General features: G+C 37.5%; 1 protein-coding gene across 3 annotated transcripts in view; it reads left to right on the top strand.

The window, feature by feature from the left end:
• The window catches only part of Pdfr (Pigment-dispersing factor receptor), a 34,018-nt gene extending 16,615 nt beyond the window's left edge, over positions 1 to 17,403 (top strand). For 2 of the 3 annotated variants that reach the window (XM_036820210.3, XM_070997364.1), the window contains exons 3-11: positions 10,450 to 10,915; positions 11,333 to 11,443; positions 12,547 to 12,698; positions 12,887 to 13,144; positions 13,345 to 13,641; positions 13,699 to 13,962; positions 14,318 to 14,478; positions 14,549 to 14,834; positions 16,275 to 17,403. In XM_036820210.3, coding sequence (XP_036676105.2) covers positions 10,477 to 10,915; positions 11,333 to 11,443; positions 12,547 to 12,698; positions 12,887 to 13,144; positions 13,345 to 13,641; positions 13,699 to 13,962; positions 14,318 to 14,478; positions 14,549 to 14,834; positions 16,275 to 16,502 — 2,196 coding nt within the window. In that variant the 5' untranslated portion in view covers positions 10,450 to 10,476 and the 3' untranslated portion in view covers positions 16,503 to 17,403. Of the gene's footprint in view, positions 1 to 10,449; positions 10,916 to 11,332; positions 11,444 to 12,546; positions 12,699 to 12,886; positions 13,145 to 13,344; positions 13,642 to 13,698; positions 13,963 to 14,317; positions 14,479 to 14,548; positions 14,873 to 16,274 lie in introns of all 3 variants that reach the window. The other variant, XM_017083653.4, reaches the window with a different exon arrangement.
• Positions 17,404 to 18,347: the final 944 nt, after the last annotated feature.

Below are 18,347 nucleotides of genomic sequence, written 5' to 3'. Positions count from 1 at the left end.
TAGCTTATATATAATTTTAAAACCTTTCTACTAACCATTTGAACTTACATTTTTTTAGTAGTTTTATTGAAATAACTAGTCTATTTTTCCAGTGTGCACACACAAGAATACACCACTCGCTTCTATCATATCCTTCAGTTTTGACAGCCTGTTATTAATAGCAAGAAATCGCTTCTTGCTTTTGATGCTGTTGGAAATTAGAAAATGCACTGTATTTTCCTCGAAAAAAAAAATATCCAAAAGCTGACGAAAAAGAATTGAATTATCAGCTATTTTGTGAGTGCAGTAAAAGCTGTACCAACATTACATTTGGAAATCACTTTACTTACCTTAAATCAATACAACAAAAACGGACCTTAAATCTGGGAACCAACCCCATACGGCTGTATTGCAAATGAACAAACCCTTCAAACCTCTTTTAGTTTTGGAAACAGATAGATAAAAGAGCCCGGGTCATCAAACAATAACTTTACGACATTATGTGACAACAACAGAGGGTCCAAAATGTATTGGAATTATTAACAACATAATTATGCATAATTGTATTACGAACAATTAGGAGCAAATCATTATTTTGATGTCATTCGAAACGCAAATCAAAACCGCTGGGGCAAATAAACGAGCGGCAAAGATACATCTGCTGACACAGCTACAGATATATAGAATCAGATTTACGGATTGTCGGCGGTGCAGGAAAGCTGAAAAGCGGAGAAGCAGGAAAGCAGAAAAGCAAGCGACCACAACAATCAGCCAACGAACCAAAACGAGAGTTACGAGAATTATTCTGGCAGTCTGCCAAATATATAAAAATACAACAAAGGTGCACAGAGAAAAAATAATTAAAGAAAAATATTAAAATCAATCAATCTACAAACTCTCAAATAAATAAATTCTCGTGGGTACCCAAATAGTGTTACCAGGTTTATTTGTGTATTATAAAAAAGTGCAGTGTGACCTTACATTTCTTAGTACTGCATTTTTCTTTACAGAAATTAGTGAAAATTTAACTTGAATCAATAGGAAAGACATCAAAATTATAGAAACTCGAAGTCTTACTTTTCCTTGAGTGTGCATGCCTATGTGTAGGGTTTTGGGGGACAAAAAAGCGGCAAAGCCGCTGAGATCCTGTTGCCCCGTCGTCAAGGTCTGGCTGCGACTTGTGCCGGGCTAACGAGTAAAGAATTTCCTTCGTGGCCAGAGCTTAGGGGGGTGGGTTAAGCGGGCGAGGGTGGGTTAAACGGGGTGGGTGGGCCTGTGGGATGCCAGCCAGCCAATTTGGGGCCACTGCCGTGCTGCCAATCTGCCAGCACCCTGGGCCACAAAACGTCGAGGTGAACGAGAGCAAACAAGCAACGAACCTTGGATGTCCCTACACTCATCGAAATAGTTGTCTTATTTAATTGCTTAATTAATTCCTGGCAGGACATTCCAAAAGAAAATCGCCTTTTAATACATCGTTTTCAAGTAAAAACTCTTCCAAAACATATACATAGATAATGAAATTCTAGTTTTTCATTTCTAAACTTTTTCAGTAATTAGTTCGACTTGTAAATTATAGCTGATAATATTTTTGTGATTACAAATATTTGTCTTTAAAACATGTCCCTAATTTATTTATTTTTCTTTGTGCAATTTCCAGAACCATTTCGATGATTGGAGGGGCTTTTTGGGGTGGTGTTGCGGTCCTGGGCTTTCTGGGGCTCACAGGTTCAGAGGTTGGGCTATCAACAAGTGCCCGTTAAAGCTGTGCAAATTTTAATAAACATTATGTAACTAGCTTATTATTGAGTAACGTTGTAACGAATGTTTTAGCTGGTGTTGTACGTAATCTGTTTGCGTAAGTCTCCACCTTATTTGGATTGGTCACTGAACTTTTGGGTGCCTAACAAATTGCGTAACATGTCTATGCCATTAAAGATATAAATAAACCATATATTTTTAGGGAAATGTAATCGAGTGACGCAAATGTTATGAAACTTATGACAAAGGTTGATTTTATAAGAAAGCTAATAAATATGCAAGTGAAAGCCGATACAAACGGATTACGAAATCAATTAAACAAACCGCCCTATACAATTTCATGGACATCATTTAGACCAAATGGTGTATGAAATGTCAGCTGCTTGTAGAAGAGAATTTCTTGCATTGTCAGCCACTTAAATTCAATTGTCCTTTTAATGATTTGAGAACAAACACAAATTGATAGCAAAGTGGAGCACCGATTAAACAAAGCCATAAACTCTTTTGTGGCCTGATGTTCCCCATTTCAAAAAAAGCCGCCACGAAATTGCATTGAATGGTTGTCCATTTCAAAGACAGTAATCCATTGAAAATGTTTAATTCATTGAGAGACATTCGAACGTCTTTTGTTGGGCATTTACACACTAAGAAAATGTAATAGTCTTTGGATAAGCAATATTTCAAAAGGTTATGGGGCTTTTAGGAATCGGCCTAAAGAATCGAAAGCAATCCTTTCAACATGTCAATTTTTCTAATAACCAATGTTAAATTGATATTGAAAAATAAAATTTCTCGTTTTGCTCTTCAAAAAAGCCCTACTTAAGGTGAAAACTGACATTTTGATACCAATTTTATAATAATTTTTATCTGTAATTCTATAAATCTCTTCAAAACGAATACAATTTCTCATCATTTTTCACCAGTGTATTTCGGAATAATACCCCACTGTTTGTGTTATTTTAAAGAAGTATATGCTATGGATTTCTCTGTGCGGCATTGACACTGAACCTGCCCCTGGATCAAATGGTACAGTGAACACCCTGGTACTGGCACAGCTACTGGTATCCAACGCATTTACTTCATTTATTATTGCGACTGTAACAGTGGTAGTGCCAGCAAATGTACAAAAATGACAGTAAGTGCTGCTAGGCCGGCACGTTCTCTATATATCTGTCCCAATGATATTGATTTATAGAGTGTCAATCTGGCAAATTGCACAGCAATAGCGTAATCAGTAATGCAACAGTTGCACACATTCACCCGCACATTCCGGAATTTTCCGACTATGATACTGGAGCTAAGGGGGGGGAGGCAAATGGAAATGGAAAATCTGTGGGGGGCAGTAAAAACTCAATGGCATTCAATCTAAGGCCGCACAACAGAACTTGACGAGCTGTCAAAATCTGTTCGGCCTGTCAAATGGATTTCAATATAAAATATCAACATTGAAATCGGCGAGGCAATGTCGGTATTGCCCCCTATTCATTAGAATTGTGCCCCTTTGAATGTTCCCTTTTTTGGTGAGTTTTCTTTAGTTATTCAATTACAAGCCCGAGACCAAGACACTTGCATCGATCCAAGATGTGAAGGAAAAACAAAACTGTGGAGAACAAAAACTACTCTACCAGCTGGTTACACTGACAGAAAAGTTGTACACAAGTTTTCGTTGAAAGAAAAAAATATAAGTGACTAAGCCCTTGAGGTTTGTTATTTAGTTCTCTTGGGATTTTAAAAACATTTTAATGTTTTAATGAACGTTTCGTTAACAAGTTTTCAATAAGGAATATGCATTGTTTTTAGTTTATTGTATTCTATTTATTTAGAAATATTGAGTGCTAGCTAAAATGACCGCCAATTCAAAGATTGATTTTTAGATTTAAAGATCCACTTGTATTTAGCCAAGTTGCCATGAGCTGAAGTTAAGGCTGGTTAAGCGCCATCCACTATTTTTTTGAAGACCCTAAGTATTTTCTCTCTGTGTGGCCAACTGCAAACAGTGGCAGTTTCAATGCCAAATTGTATAAGCAGCTGCAGTAGCTCAGCCAAGCGGCAAATGTCCTGCGGTGACAAAAGCAAAGCACCACCCACTTTTGGTTGCTACAAGAAAGATTCTGGCCAAAAGGTGATGTAACAGTGACCCCCCAAAAAACCACCCACCACCCACCCATCCACCAAAAATGGTATCGTCTTTTAATGTGGCCACTTGTCTGGCCTCGTTTTTCCCTGGGAAATCCCTTAAATTTAAGATTAATTTTTCTACTGTTTAAACATTTGCCCAAACTTTCAATTGAAAAATCCTTTGTTACGAGTTAATTGGCCCGGATCCACAGACTACAGTGCGTTTCGCAAAAAAAGAGATGCAAATATATATATTTACAAAGTTGCAAGATAGGTCATTTAGATTGGCCGCACTGGCAATTAGAGAATCCTTTGTGGCACCTTAATTGGCAAAAAACAAATGCAAGCCAACCTTAATGAGCTGCCAAAAAAAGTTAAATTATTTTTTTAATTGGATGCACATTCAATTGTAATCATATTTACAATGTCTTGTTTTTGGGGGGGTAAATGCATTTAATGCGTGTTAAAGAGCAAACAACTAAATGAAAGTGTAACCTGAATTGCTTTATTTCCACGTAATTTAGTTTACTTAATAACTTGTTTTGTTAAAATAATTTTATTAGCCTTTTTTAATGGTCACATTTAAATGATGGATGTTTTTTAAATTAAATATAATATAAATATAAATTAATGGTATATAATTATAATAATTTTATCAATAATTATTAAATTGGCCTTATACTCTTCAATCGCACTGTACTTACCATGGCAACACTGGGCTAAAGAAACCCCGCAGTGAAAAGTCTTTCGGCTTGTCAAATAGCGCGAAAAACTTTTCAAATAGCGTCTCTGCTCGCCTAACCAAGCCCACAAAATTTTCCCAGCATTTCCCCACCACTTTCCATATATATTTTCCCAACCACTTTTCACCCGTTTTCCACCCACTTTTTACCACTTTCCCCACTTTTCCCACTAGCCTTTTGTTGGCGAGCATTGGCCCATTCAATGCATTTCGTCTCTCTGAATGGGAGCTCTTGAGATTCATTTTCTTTCATTTTTTCTCCATAATTATGGCAAAGGAATATACGAAAAAAACACGCCCCAACGCCTGCAGATGGGGTTTCCCTGGGCTCTCCGATTTTCCCGAGCCTACGAAAAAGAAAAACACCAAGTCTTGGCAACGCAAAAAAAAAAAAAACTTCAGCTGCACTTTGGGCGATGAAAATGTTAAAACAATCGATCGGCGAATAGGGTACGCCCATTATTTAGGGCTCAATCATCAACCCAATTTTGAAGTCGGGACACGTCAGTTAAGATTACTTTTTAATGTTGTTGACTGTTGATTGTTGATTGCACTTTTAAAGCTCCACAACGCATAACGAATTGAAATCCCCATAAATCCTTGATTGCTTCTGCCTATCCAATGGCATTGACAACTTATTTGGAGCATTGCAATGCGTGTTAAATAATTGAATTGCTGAGTGTTCAATAAGAAAGTTGATTAATTATTGAAAATAACCAGCACGTTGGGCATGCGATTGTAAACAAATGAATTCACATCGTTAAATTAAAGGGCTAAAGTTGGATTGGTTAGGAAAGGAAAAAATATGCCAAGGGCGTGAATATGATTTTGAGATGTGGGGAACGTTAAATAATAAACATGCCTGATTTTGTATTTTCCATAAATTAAGTTTAAGAATCTAAAACTACACAGAAAGAAAAATTCTAGTGCATTGTTCTTGAATTGAGAACATTCGTTCTTAAACTCCGTGGAAGAACATTTCTGAGTTTATTTAACAACTTGTTAATAAGTATACACTACTGACTGGATTAATACTTTAGTTGTTGAGATAAACACTGTAAATACCGCCAGCTCAACTTGATTCAAGCATATTGAAAATACTTTCATCTCAAAAAATGTCGTTCTATTTTCAAGAACATTTTCAACTCAGATGAGAACGTCAGAATTCTTCGATTTGTTATTGTAAGTCCCTACTTTAAGTACTTGAACTTAATTAAATTTAAAATACTATCTAATTAAATGAAGTCCTTTCGACTGCATCTTCCCTTGCTGGAGCCAACTTTAAATTACCCAAGTGTTTAATCGGGTCCCTTGAGCAACCAAGCACCCCTTAACCCTTGGCTACCCCTGGGCACCGCACTTTAACCCGCTGCAACTGCTGCCAAGTGACCCAAATCAGAGTCTGCCGTCTGCGGTGCTCGTCTGCTTGGAAATGTGAAAATGTGAAAATGTGAAAATGTGGATTTGCGGAGGCGCTGGTTCCAGCATCCAGTTAGTTATCCAATACCAATCCTTTGGTCCCTTTCAGATGGCTTTGGAGAGGCTTTTGCGTTTAGTTGGCTTAATTACGAACGCGCCCAGAATCGGTCGGCTGCAGCGATAAGTATCGATTAGTATCGCCAAAGCGAGTACTTAGTATGAGCTTTACGAATAAGCAGAGTAATCAAGGTCCCAAAGAAAGTTAAAATCAAGTAAAGGACTATCTTAATGGGCACCAGAGGTCTTTAAAAAATTTTTATTATTATATTAAATAACTATAATTGATCACTTAGTTAGGAGCTGAAATGCTTAAAAGTGTATTCCCTTATTTTCCCATTTGATGGTGCATTATGTCTGGGCTCCGGTCTTATGCAAGCCAAATATTGAGCAGAACAAAGCCGAAGGAATGCCTCCAGGGATGGAGAATGTGGGCTGTAGCCATATTTTATATGTGTATATATATATATATATATATCCGGCATGCATATGTGAGCAGCGACTACTGGCAAAATTGAAATTCTTATGAAATTATATAAAATGCACTCAAAGGCATTTTCGGGGCAGCTTAGCAACATCGCAACAACTTTGGGCACTTTGGGCGACCGTCCTTTCGGATGGCTTGTTTACGCAATTCCGGAAAGGAAAAAAAAAGGGACCAAGAGAAAAAATACAAAGTGTCATTTTTGTTCTGAATGGCGAAAGCAAAAGCTTCTGCTAGAAAACCAAGACAGGAAGAAATTATAATTTGTTATGTCATTATCATTAAAGTAATTTACATTCCGTTTAGCCTTGGCGAAAAATGGCGCAGAAGGAAGATATATAATTCCACCATTGAAATAGATTTATTTTTATTTCAGCAAGATATCTTTGTTTTTGAGAACATGAGACACTGGTGATAAACAAGTAAAGCTCAGTTGGCATTTCTTACATCGTGGAAAAAGATTATAAAATAATCCCTATGCCATTTGAGTTATTTTTAAAGTTCTGAGTTAGTAGTATCAATAAGATACATGCACGTTAATCTATTGGTTACACAAATTTCTTTTGATTTTTGAATAATGGCGCATTTTAATGGCTCTTTAGTCCTTAACAAAGGGTGTGCAGTTTTTTTAATCTGTTGCTTTTCAAAGATTACTTTACTGCAAAAAGTACAGGGACAGGGAGATGTGCCGCATTGAATTGCAAAAAAGGCAAACTCAACTCACTGAAATCCATCGCATGACCCAAACACAGAAAGAAATCGGCGTATGATGATCAACATATTTTTTTCGATTTTAAAAGCAAACTAAAATGCATTAATTTTTTGTATTATTCCACAATCGATAATATGTAAGCGCATAGTTAACATGCGGAAATCAAATTCACATTGAAAGTTTTTTTCTGCGTGCATTTGCTCCTGGCCATTTGCCATTTCACCAGGCATAATCCCGACAATCGGTGCGATGTGGGTGATACGAATGCGATTTCGAATGGGAATGCCGATGCCAACGATATGTGTACGCTGTACACTGTACATATATGTGGCATAGAGTGCGACTACGGAAAATACTGAGATGTGTGGGCAGGGCCGTGATGTTTGCAATCCGGTGCAGCGATGCTATAAATAAGCCGGGTATTTATTAGGGGGCAATCATAAACTGCGTTAACAGCGGCACTCTGCCAACGAGAATAAGATCCGGTAAACAAAGGAGCCCCTCGATGTCTCATTGTTCGATAAGCTTTCAATTAAATCTGCCCCGGATGGCGTGGCATTGGGAAAGGGAAACGGAAACGGAAAAGGCAACGAAACTGGGAAGAGATCAATTTCCAATTGCATCCGGTGCAGATATATATGCGCTATGTACTCGTGTATGCTAATAACCTAAACACAAACAAAAGAAGGCTTAAATAAGGCAAACTGAGTGGGGCAATTACCTCAAAATTAACGAGTAAAATAATCCGAATTCCCGCTCTCCATGAAAACCCTACATTGGATTCAAAACAATTTTATAAATTAAATTAAGAACTTCAGGGTGTCTTTTATAACCACAGTCTCTTTATTTAAACATTAGAAACTTATCTAAGCAAAGCGTTTCAATAAATAGTATTTTTCTCTATAATCTCAACATGTATAATACGACTTTTCCGTACTTGCAATGGCTTTCAGAATGGGAACCTAAAACTGCACTTCTAGATTCCATAACTTGAGCTATTGGGTTACGATATTGACGTGGGATACCTCAATGAGTTTGTGGTTGAATTCTCTAACGATCCACATTAAAATATTACCCTTAAAAGAAGGTCACAATTTTAGCCTGTTTTCAAGTTACTTTTTTCCGTATTTCCAATGGGTTTCAGTATGGGACCCCAAAACTGCACTTTCGGATTCCATAACTTGAGTTATTGGATCCCGATTTTGAAGTGGGATACCTCAATGAGTTTGTGGTTGAATTCTCTAACGATCTACATTAAAATATAACCCTTAAAAGAAGGTCACAGTTTTAGCCTGTTTTCATGTTACTTTTTTCCGTATTTCTAATGGGTTTCAGTATAGGACTCCAAAACTGCACTTCCAGATTCCATAACTTGAGTTATTGGATCCCGATTTTGAAGTGGGATGCCTCTATGAGTTTGTGGTTGAATTCTCTAACGATCCACATTAAAATATTACCCTTAAAAGAAGGTCAAAATTTTAGCCTGTTTTCATGTTACTTTTTTCCGTATTTCCAATGGGTTTCAATATGGGACCCAAAACTGCACTTCCAGATTCCATAACTTGAGTTATTGGATCCCGATTTTGTAGTGGGATGCCTCTATGAGTTTGTATTTAAATTCTCTTACGATCTATATCAACATATTACCTTTAAGGGAAGGTTTAAATTTTAGCCTGTTTTCATGTTACTTTTTTCCGTATTTCCAATGGGTTTCAGTATGGGACCCCAAAACTGCACTTCCGATTCCATAACTTGAGTTATTGGATCCCGATTTGGAAGTGGGATACCTCTTTGAGTCTGTGGTTGAATTCTCTAACGATCCACATTAAAATATTACCTTTAAGGGAGGTTCAAAAATTTAGCCTGTTTTCATGTCACTTTTTTCCGTATTTCCAATGGGTTTCAGTATGGGACCCCAAAACTGCACTTCCGGATTCCATAACTTGAGTTATTGGACTCCGATTTTGATGGGGGATGCCTCTGTGAGTTTGTATTTAAATTCTCTTACGATCTATATCAAAATATTACCTTTAAGGGAAGGTTTAAATTTTAGCCTGTTTTCATGTTACTTTTTTCCGAATTTCCAATGGGTTTCAGTATGGGACCCAAAACTGCACTTCCAGATTCCATAACTTGGGTTATTGGATCCCGATTTTGAAGTGGGATACCTCTATGAGTTTGTGGTTGAATTCTCTAACGATCCACATTAAAATATTACCCTTAAAAGAAGGTTACAATTTTAGCCTGTTTTCATGTTACTTTTTTCCGTATTTCCAATGGGTTTCAGTATGGGACCCCAAAACTGCACTTCCGATTCCATAACTTGAGTTATTGGATCCCGATTTGGAAGTGGGATACCTCTATGAGTTTGTGGCTGAATTCTCTAACGATCCACATTAAAATATTGCCCTTAAAAGAAGGTCCAAATTTTAGCCTGTTTTCATGTCACTTTTTTCCGTATTTCCAATGGGTTTCAATATGGGACCCAAAACTGCACTTCCAGATTCCATAACTTGAGTTATTGGATCCCGATTTTGACGTGGGATACCTCTTTGAGTCTATGGTTGAATTCTCTAACGATCCACATTAAAATATTACCTTTAAGGGAGGTTCAAAAATTTAGCCTGTTTTCATGTCACTTTTTTCCGTATTTCCAATGGGTTTCAGTATGGGACCCCAAAACTGCACTTCCGGATTCCATAACTTGAGTTATTGGACTCCGATTTTGATGGGGGATGCCTCTGTGAGTTTGTATTTAAATTCTCTTACGATCTATATCAAAATATTACCTTTAAGGGAAGGTTTAAATTTTAGCCTGTTTTCATGTTACTTTTTTCCGAATTTCCAATGGGTTTCAGTATGGGACCCCAAAACTGCACTTCCAGATTCCATAACTTGGGTTATTGGATCCCGATTTTGAAGTGGGATACCTCTATGAGTTTGTGGTTGAATTCTCTAACGATCCACATTAAAATATTACCCTTAAAAGAAGGTTACAATTTTAGCCTGTTTTCATGTTACTTTTTTCCGTATTTCCAATGGGTTTCAGTATAGGACTTCTATGAGTTTGTGGCTCAACTATAATATTCTACACAAAAAAAAATAGTTTGAACTTTTAACAATTAAGTCCAACAAAAATAATAACCTTAATTTCCACCTTTTTTGTTTTTATTCCAGCATTTTCAGAATGTGGTCGATGGCAAAATGACCCTCCTGTCGAACATCCTCGACTGCGGAGGTGGAATTTCCGCCCAGCGCTTCACCCGCCTGCTGCGCCAGTCCAGCTCATCGGGATCCCCCTCATCTTCTTCATCTGGAACAACATTCGAATCGAAATCCATGCTGGAGCCGACATCATCACACATTCTGCCGACCGGACGAGTTCCAATCCTGCACGATTTTGATTTCGATTCCTTGACAACGGAATCGACCGGAACCCATGTCCTTGATGGAGTTGCCAGTGTGGCCAAGATGGCCCTGGAGCCCACGGTCATGGACGCGGTCCTGCCCGATTCGGATACGGATCAGGTCCTCAGTAATCTCAACATCAGCGCACCCTGGAATATAACGCTCGCATCAGCGGCGGCCACCAATTTTGAGAACTGCTCGTCGCTTTTTGTCAATTACACCCTACCACAATCGGGTGAGAATCTAAATCTATATATATAATAAATATTTTTATATATCTCTAAAAAAAGGTGTTGAAAAGTATACAACACTAAATTTATTTAGGTATGTTCACTGTAAAGGTGACCATTTTTTGGACTGCATACTTTTGAACACTTTTATGAGGTATTTTCGTATTCTAATTAAATAGTTTGAAATATTATGTAAAGGTGTCAAGAAGTATGCAACAGTAAATTAAGAAATAGGGTTCTATTTTATCGCACACTTTTAGACACATTTGTTATTGAACTAAAAATCCTAGTGAATTCTTCAGCACCAATGAAGAACTTCAGGAACTGTTAGGTGCTTTATTCGCTTTAACATAAGAAAGTATTTTGATAAATTCCATAAATAAGATACGTATTTTCATATATTTCTTTGACTTCCTGGACAGGACTCTACTGCAATTGGACCTGGGACACACTGCTCTGCTGGCCACCCACTCCGGCCGGAGTCCTGGCCCGGATGAATTGTCCTGGCGGCTTTCATGGCGTTGATACGCGCAGTGAGTAATTCGAATCTTGCTTACAAACGCAATAAAAGCACCACGAAAATGTTAAATTAACTGGGAAATTTCAATTAAATAGCTTTTAAACTGAATTAAATGACCGTTTATTTAAGGCCAAGTAAGATCTTTGTAAGGCCTATTACACAACCAAATCGTCTTACCCACTTTTGTCAACTGATTAAAAGTCATAAGTCAAACGCACAACCTGCGGTCATTATGCCATCCAAATTCCATATCTGGCGGTCACAATTATACGGATCATTAGCTGGGAATCCGTTCAAGTGCTGCACGGCAAACAATTACTTGATTTCGTATTCATCGAAAGGATGTCAATATTTACATGCATGACTGACGCGTCCATTCAACCGCACTCCCAATCGGTGCCACCTGCCCCCCGTTTAACCCTTGATATCCTACTACATATAACGACGAGGTCACCACGAAACTGGGCCGTGGGTGTGGCCAGTTCTAGGGAGGGAGGGGCGTTGTCCAGGTGTTTCATGTTCATACCTCCACTTAAGCTTCGCCCGTTTAACAAGGTTTAAAACACTAGCCAATCGATTGCTTAATTACGATCCAAAATGGTACCCACCCCTCCGATATGCAAGACCGCTAAATTGAACGTTTTCCAAAGGGGAATTGGTATTTAATAACCATAGGCAATTTACACTAAAAAAAATGCTAGTGATTTCAGTTTTTAAATAAAACGTTAGCCATTTTTGAAAACCCTTTTTATTTCATGAGCAAAGTATAAAATTGAAAAGAAAATCAATATATTATAATTTTAAACACTATGAAAAGCAAATATTCTGCAACTGAAGTATACAAAAAATTGTAATACATTTTTTTTTGGAATTGAAGACCTATAACCTTAAACACTTTGAAAAAACAAACGGGTCACAACGAAAGTTTTGTATTTTCTCCCAGTGTCCAATTTCCCTGGCCTCATTTTGCCGGGCGTGTCTAGATTTGTAGCCCCAATCTTTTCAGCTGAACGAGGTCGCCCATTCGATCGACATAATTGCACTTGTCAGTCAGTGTGTCAAAGCTCGATTACAGCTATTAATCCGGCAATAAACCCCTCCCTTTCCGATTCGCAGAATTTGCCATCAGAAAGTGCGAGCTGGATGGCCGATGGGGCAGCAGGCCAAATGCCACAGAGGTGAGTCCGCCGGGATGGACGGACTACGGGCCGTGCTACAAGCCGGAGATTATCCGCCTTATGCAGCAGATGGGCAGCAAGGACTTTGATGTAAGTTGAATTCTATCCAAAAACCATAACTATAATAAGTTTAAGGGATAGAACAGTTCTATACATTTTCAATGATTTTTTAAATTTGTATAATGCTGGTAGTTCTGCCCATTCTCTGCCGCCACACAAACAGTGAAATTATATTTTTAAAAGTCTGCCTTTTTCCCATTTGTTGTTATCTCCCTTAGCTCTACATAGACATAGCCAGAAAGACTAGAACGTTGGAGATCGTGGGCCTCTGTCTCTCCCTGTTCGCCCTGATCGTTTCCCTGCTGATCTTCTGCACATTCCGCTCCCTGCGGAATAATCGCACCAAGATCCACAAGAACCTCTTCGTCGCCATGGTGCTACAGGTGATCATTCGACTGACCCTATATCTGGATCAGTTCCGGCGGGGAAACAAGGAGGCGGCCACCAACACAAGTCTCTCCGTCATTGAAAACACGGTAGGTTTCGAAAAAGATATTTAATTTTAATAAATTAAACAAGATTAGGAAATAAATAAAATAAATATATAAAAGATAGTAAGAAACATCTAAATCTTAAACTCTTTAGAGTTTAAGAAGTAATAATTTTTGGTTAAAATTATCATATTACATATTACATTTGAAATGTATGATGATTAATGCCCGTTTTCGATCCACAGCCCTATTTGTGTGAGGCCTCCTATGTACTTTTGGAGTACGCTCGTACCGCCATGTTTATGTGGATGTTCATCGAGGGTCTCTACCTGCACAATATGGTGACGGTGGCCGTTTTCCAGGGCAGTTTTCCCCTCAAGTTTTTCTCGCGACTTGGCTGGGGTTTCCCCATTTTGATGACCACCGTTTGGGCGAGATGTACGGTGATGTATATGGACACTTCGCTGGGCGAGTGCTTATGGAACTATAATCTCACACCCTACTATTGGATCCTAGAGGGACCTCGACTAGCGGTTATACTGGTAAGTTCTTTTCAAATCTTCTAATGCGAAATCTTTAAGAAAACTATCTTTCTGCAGCTGAATTTTTGTTTCCTGGTGAATATTATACGTGTGCTGGTTATGAAGTTGCGCCAATCTCAAGCCAGCGATATAGAACAGACCCGAAAAGCCGTCAGAGCAGCGATAGTCCTACTACCACTTTTGGGTATTACCAATCTACTGCACCAGCTGGCTCCCCTGAAAACGGCCACGAATTTTGCGGTCTGGTCGTATGGCACCCACTTTCTCACCTCGTTCCAGGGTTTTTTTATAGCACTCATTTACTGTTTTCTAAATGGCGAGGTAAGCTCATAGCTTGAAAGTAAAGGGGAAAAGTAATGCCGCAGAAATCACATACAAAACCTGTCTAAAAATATGCAATGGAAAAAATAATGTTGCTTTTTAAAATTAATCCATGAAACTTTTGGAATAAATGGAATAGAAATTATTTTAGAACCCTAGTGATATCTGTGACATTATTGAATAATTACAATTACATGTAATTTAAACAAATATAAAGCTGTCTAAAAGTAGTATTTTAAAAAGAATCATACTTTTAGACAGCTTTAAAAATCATTACAAAACCCTTGTGATTTAAATGTTTTTTTACATTTAAATGAAATATTAACCTAGAAATATCTTATGCATTTCACTGAAGGTCCGCGCAGTGCTGCTAAAGAGTCTGGCCACCCAGCTGTCGGTTCGCGGTCATCCGGAGTGGGCGCCGAAGAGGGCGTCCATGTACTCGGGTGCCTACAACACAGCACCGGATACGGATGCAGTGCAGCCGGCGGGCGATCCATCGGCCACCGGGAAGCGGTAAGCCAACACCTGTGGCTCTATGCCAGCTCAATTGGATTCCTCCTGCGAATAAACCCATAATCTGCAGAATATCACCGCCGCATAAAAGGCTAAACGGAAGAAAACCGAGCAGCGCCAGCATTGTGATGATCCACGAGCCCCAGCAGCGCCATCGGCTGATTCCCCGGCTGCAAAACAAGGAGCGGGAAAAGAGCAAGGATCGGGTGGAGAAGGCGGATGCTGCGGAAACGGATGCCAATCTGGATCCGGCCATCTCGCGCATTCACAGCAAGGAATCGGGGATCGCTGGAGGCACGGGATCACGGACTCGCGGCTCCAAGTGGATCATGGGCATCTGCTTTCGGGGTCAAAAGGTACTGAGAGTACCGTCAGCGTCATCCGTGCCACCCGAGTCAGTTGTATTTGAGTTGTCAGAGCAATAGCCCAAAAACTAGCCGTAGATGTAGCCTTATAGACGTAGCCAAATAGCCGTAGAAGTAGCCAACGCCATAAAGCCACAACCACAGTAGTGAGCACACACCCATTGAAACGGGAATTCTCAAAAAAATATTACCCTAAAAACCTCCCCCTTACAAGAATTCCCCAAAATCTTATTCTTTCTGCATCATTATGACTTTTTTCCCTTCATTTCATAAGATAAGCAAGCCAAAAAATTAAATCAACATCAAGTTTTTATATTTTTTTTTTACATTTAGCTTTTAAAATGACAAAAACTAAATTTTCCAAGCTCTTTAACTTTTAGATAAGGAATAAATTTAAGTTTAACAATCTAAAGCATCAAACTGTGTATAAAAAAAAACGTGTAAAAAATCGTTAGAGGCTTCACATCCATATTTTTTGTTTCTAAAATTAACCTTATTTTTCCAATCTTAATTTTGACTTGCTTTTCTTGCTCCAGTGCAATTATGTATATACAATCATTCATGTAGGACAGAACCGTTCCCTCCTCGATAGCCTTGAACCCCAAGCCCAAATTCGGCAAATCTTGTGAAAAATTAAACTTACCTTAACATTTCTACTTAATATACTTGATGACAATATATTTCTAATAGCGCCACATTCTGTTCTGGACACGCAAATACACTCAAAAACACTCGCACACGGTTATTATGAATGATGAATTTTTCAGCAAAACTTGAGCGGCATGTTCTTTACTTCTATTCATTTTAAAATGCTAGATTGAAATATTCGTTGCTAGGCAGTGTGATCAAATCACGAAGATTATTACAATTTATAATTGGATTTTTAGACTTGTGAAATACTTAATTTTGAAAACGATCTGACGGACAAAATATTGTATGCTTAATTTATTATTTCCTATTTTATAGCTAAATAAACTATAACTAATTTTACTGCTACTATTATTTTATTGAACATTTTTAAGTTTAATGGATGGAATTAAGTTTTAAAAATGTTATTCATATCCTGTTTTTTTAAATAAATGTATGTATTTAAATTATTTATTTTTGTTATATTCATTAAATTTCTTTATTAAATTTTAAAAAACTCAAGAAACGTTGTAAGATACCTTTTGCTTATGACAGACTGTACTTTATGCTTTTGGGCTGGTCACACTGCCAGTCACGATCGATCACGTTCTCTGTCACTGCCTTCAATTTTGCTAGCTGCGCTTTGTTTTGCAACGAAAAACTTTGCCACGATCAATATTAAACTAATGGGGTCCGCAATCGAAGGCACATATTGAATAAATCATTTTCCGGCTTATCTCCCAATCAAAATGCGGCTCTCCTTTCGGACTTTGGATTTCTTTTTTCCCCGCTTATCGTTTGCAGGACAAATGTGTGATGCCAGGTTCGCAAAAGACGCAACAAATATTTATGACGTCACAATTGCCGCCGACGTCGACGCTGGCAGCGGTAGCAACAACAATAACTACATCAACAACAACCGCAGCAGCAGCAAAAACCACAATAGCAACAATTGCAACAATCGCAACGATAACAAAATCGAAGGCAAAAGCCAAAGCGATTGCAAAAAGTCATCAAATGCCGAAAGCCTAAGGCGTCTCGATCTCTCTATCCCTCCCACATGTCACTCCATCTCGCTCTCTCTCTTTCTGTTTCCTAAGGATATCATAAAAATGAATAAGAGAGAAAGAAGGAGCCTAGCTAAGCATTTGCAAGCGCAACTGTACTAAACTAAACTAATAAGCTGAACAAATTGTACGTTTTTTGTATGCAGCGGCTTCGATTATACCGCGATAAGTTTCGATATACATACAATAAATATCGATCAGTACACATAATTATATATATCCAATATTTTTGTATATTTACCAACAAAATGTTGGATCCAAATTTTTTTGCATATACATATAAAGAAAATGTGTAATGAGTGTATTGATGAATGTAATTGTTAATCTATTTTTTTTTTTGAATAAGCTCAATATACATACATGTAACGGTATTTACATAAAGCATAAAGAAAACATATTTACATACTTGGTATTTACACTGTCGCATGGAAAAAAATGATAGAAATGTCGGAGCATAGATCGTATATTGAATATACATATATATTATGTATACACGCGCAAAGAGAGTACAAAGCACTTGGAACGGTAAAGAGGAACAAAACGAAACAAACGGAAATTGAACGTATCATTATGTCACATCATCTGATCTCTGATCAGGGCGAATATTGAATATTCACCTATAACTTTAAGCTTACTATGCATTTTAAATGGAATTTTTTGTGTGTGAAATCGCGTTAGTTTTTTATTTCTTTTCGGTTACCTTATCGCTTCACGCAATTTTCAAAACTAAGAATTTAAGCCGAATTTAAGAGAGGGAACCTTTAAACCAGAACACCCAGTGGTCAATGGCAAACTATTACGTGTATAAGGCTAAATGGAAAATGAATAAACATGATTTTATATGCATACATATACTACAAACCAAAGTCGGTTGTCTACTTTCTTCATCTTTATTTTGGATCAGGTATACGAGATTATTAAGTTTGCGGTCTTTGATCGGCACGTGCCGCTCGTGAATCCACAAATTGGCATAGTTAAATTGGCAATTTTAGCCCATAAGCATCTTAATCTGACAATTTGATGGGCAATCAAATGAATATTAAAGTGAAGCTTGTGTGGAATGTATGTAGCAGATACCCTATTCTAGGTAAATCTTAAGCATTCCGTTTTTATGGGGGTCCATTAATATCTTTAAAAATACTAATAAACTTTTGTAATTCAATGGGTTTATAGGTTTTACCATATATCAACCACTATTTTAATTGGCACAACTACTATAAATTGTCTTTATGGCTTCCAAATTAGGCCACTAATTGCCAGTGATCGATAAGTCGACTAGAATATTGATAACCTATTTAAGTTGTATAGAAATGCAACAGAATATCTTTCCCCACAAGGGACCAAAAATAAACAAGCACAACAAAAAATAAACCATAATTTTAAAAAATTTATATGTGTATGTGGAAAGTATTTCTCAGGAAACACATAAGAAATTTGTAGATATATAAAGTAATTTTTTTCTTTACATGCCAAATAATTTAATCCCAAATATTAAAAGCTTTTTTAGCTGCAAGCTTACTAACCTTAATAAAAGACAAAGGCAATTCTTAAAATAGGGTACGTAATTTTCAACATAAATCTTATTTTAATGCTGCGTATTCTTGAGTGATTTAGGAATTCAGCTTCCATATTTCGCAATGTATTTTAGGTGTCGCATTTGAGAGCTTTTTCATTTTATATAAACGTAATACTGTTCGTAGCTTCTTTATTTTTTTTTTTTCTACGTATACTTAATATTAACTGTTTGTTTGTTTTCCTGTTCATTTTTCGTATTCCGTTCTGAAAGACTTATTCCTAATATTATATATAA

Source organism: Drosophila suzukii, chromosome X (assembly GCF_043229965.1).
Source record: "Drosophila suzukii chromosome X, CBGP_Dsuzu_IsoJpt1.0, whole genome shotgun sequence".
NCBI lineage: Eukaryota > Metazoa > Arthropoda > Insecta > Diptera > Drosophilidae > Drosophila > Drosophila suzukii.
The sequence above is the reverse complement of the archived record's forward strand: the minus strand, read 5'-3'. Positions and strand labels throughout refer to the sequence as shown.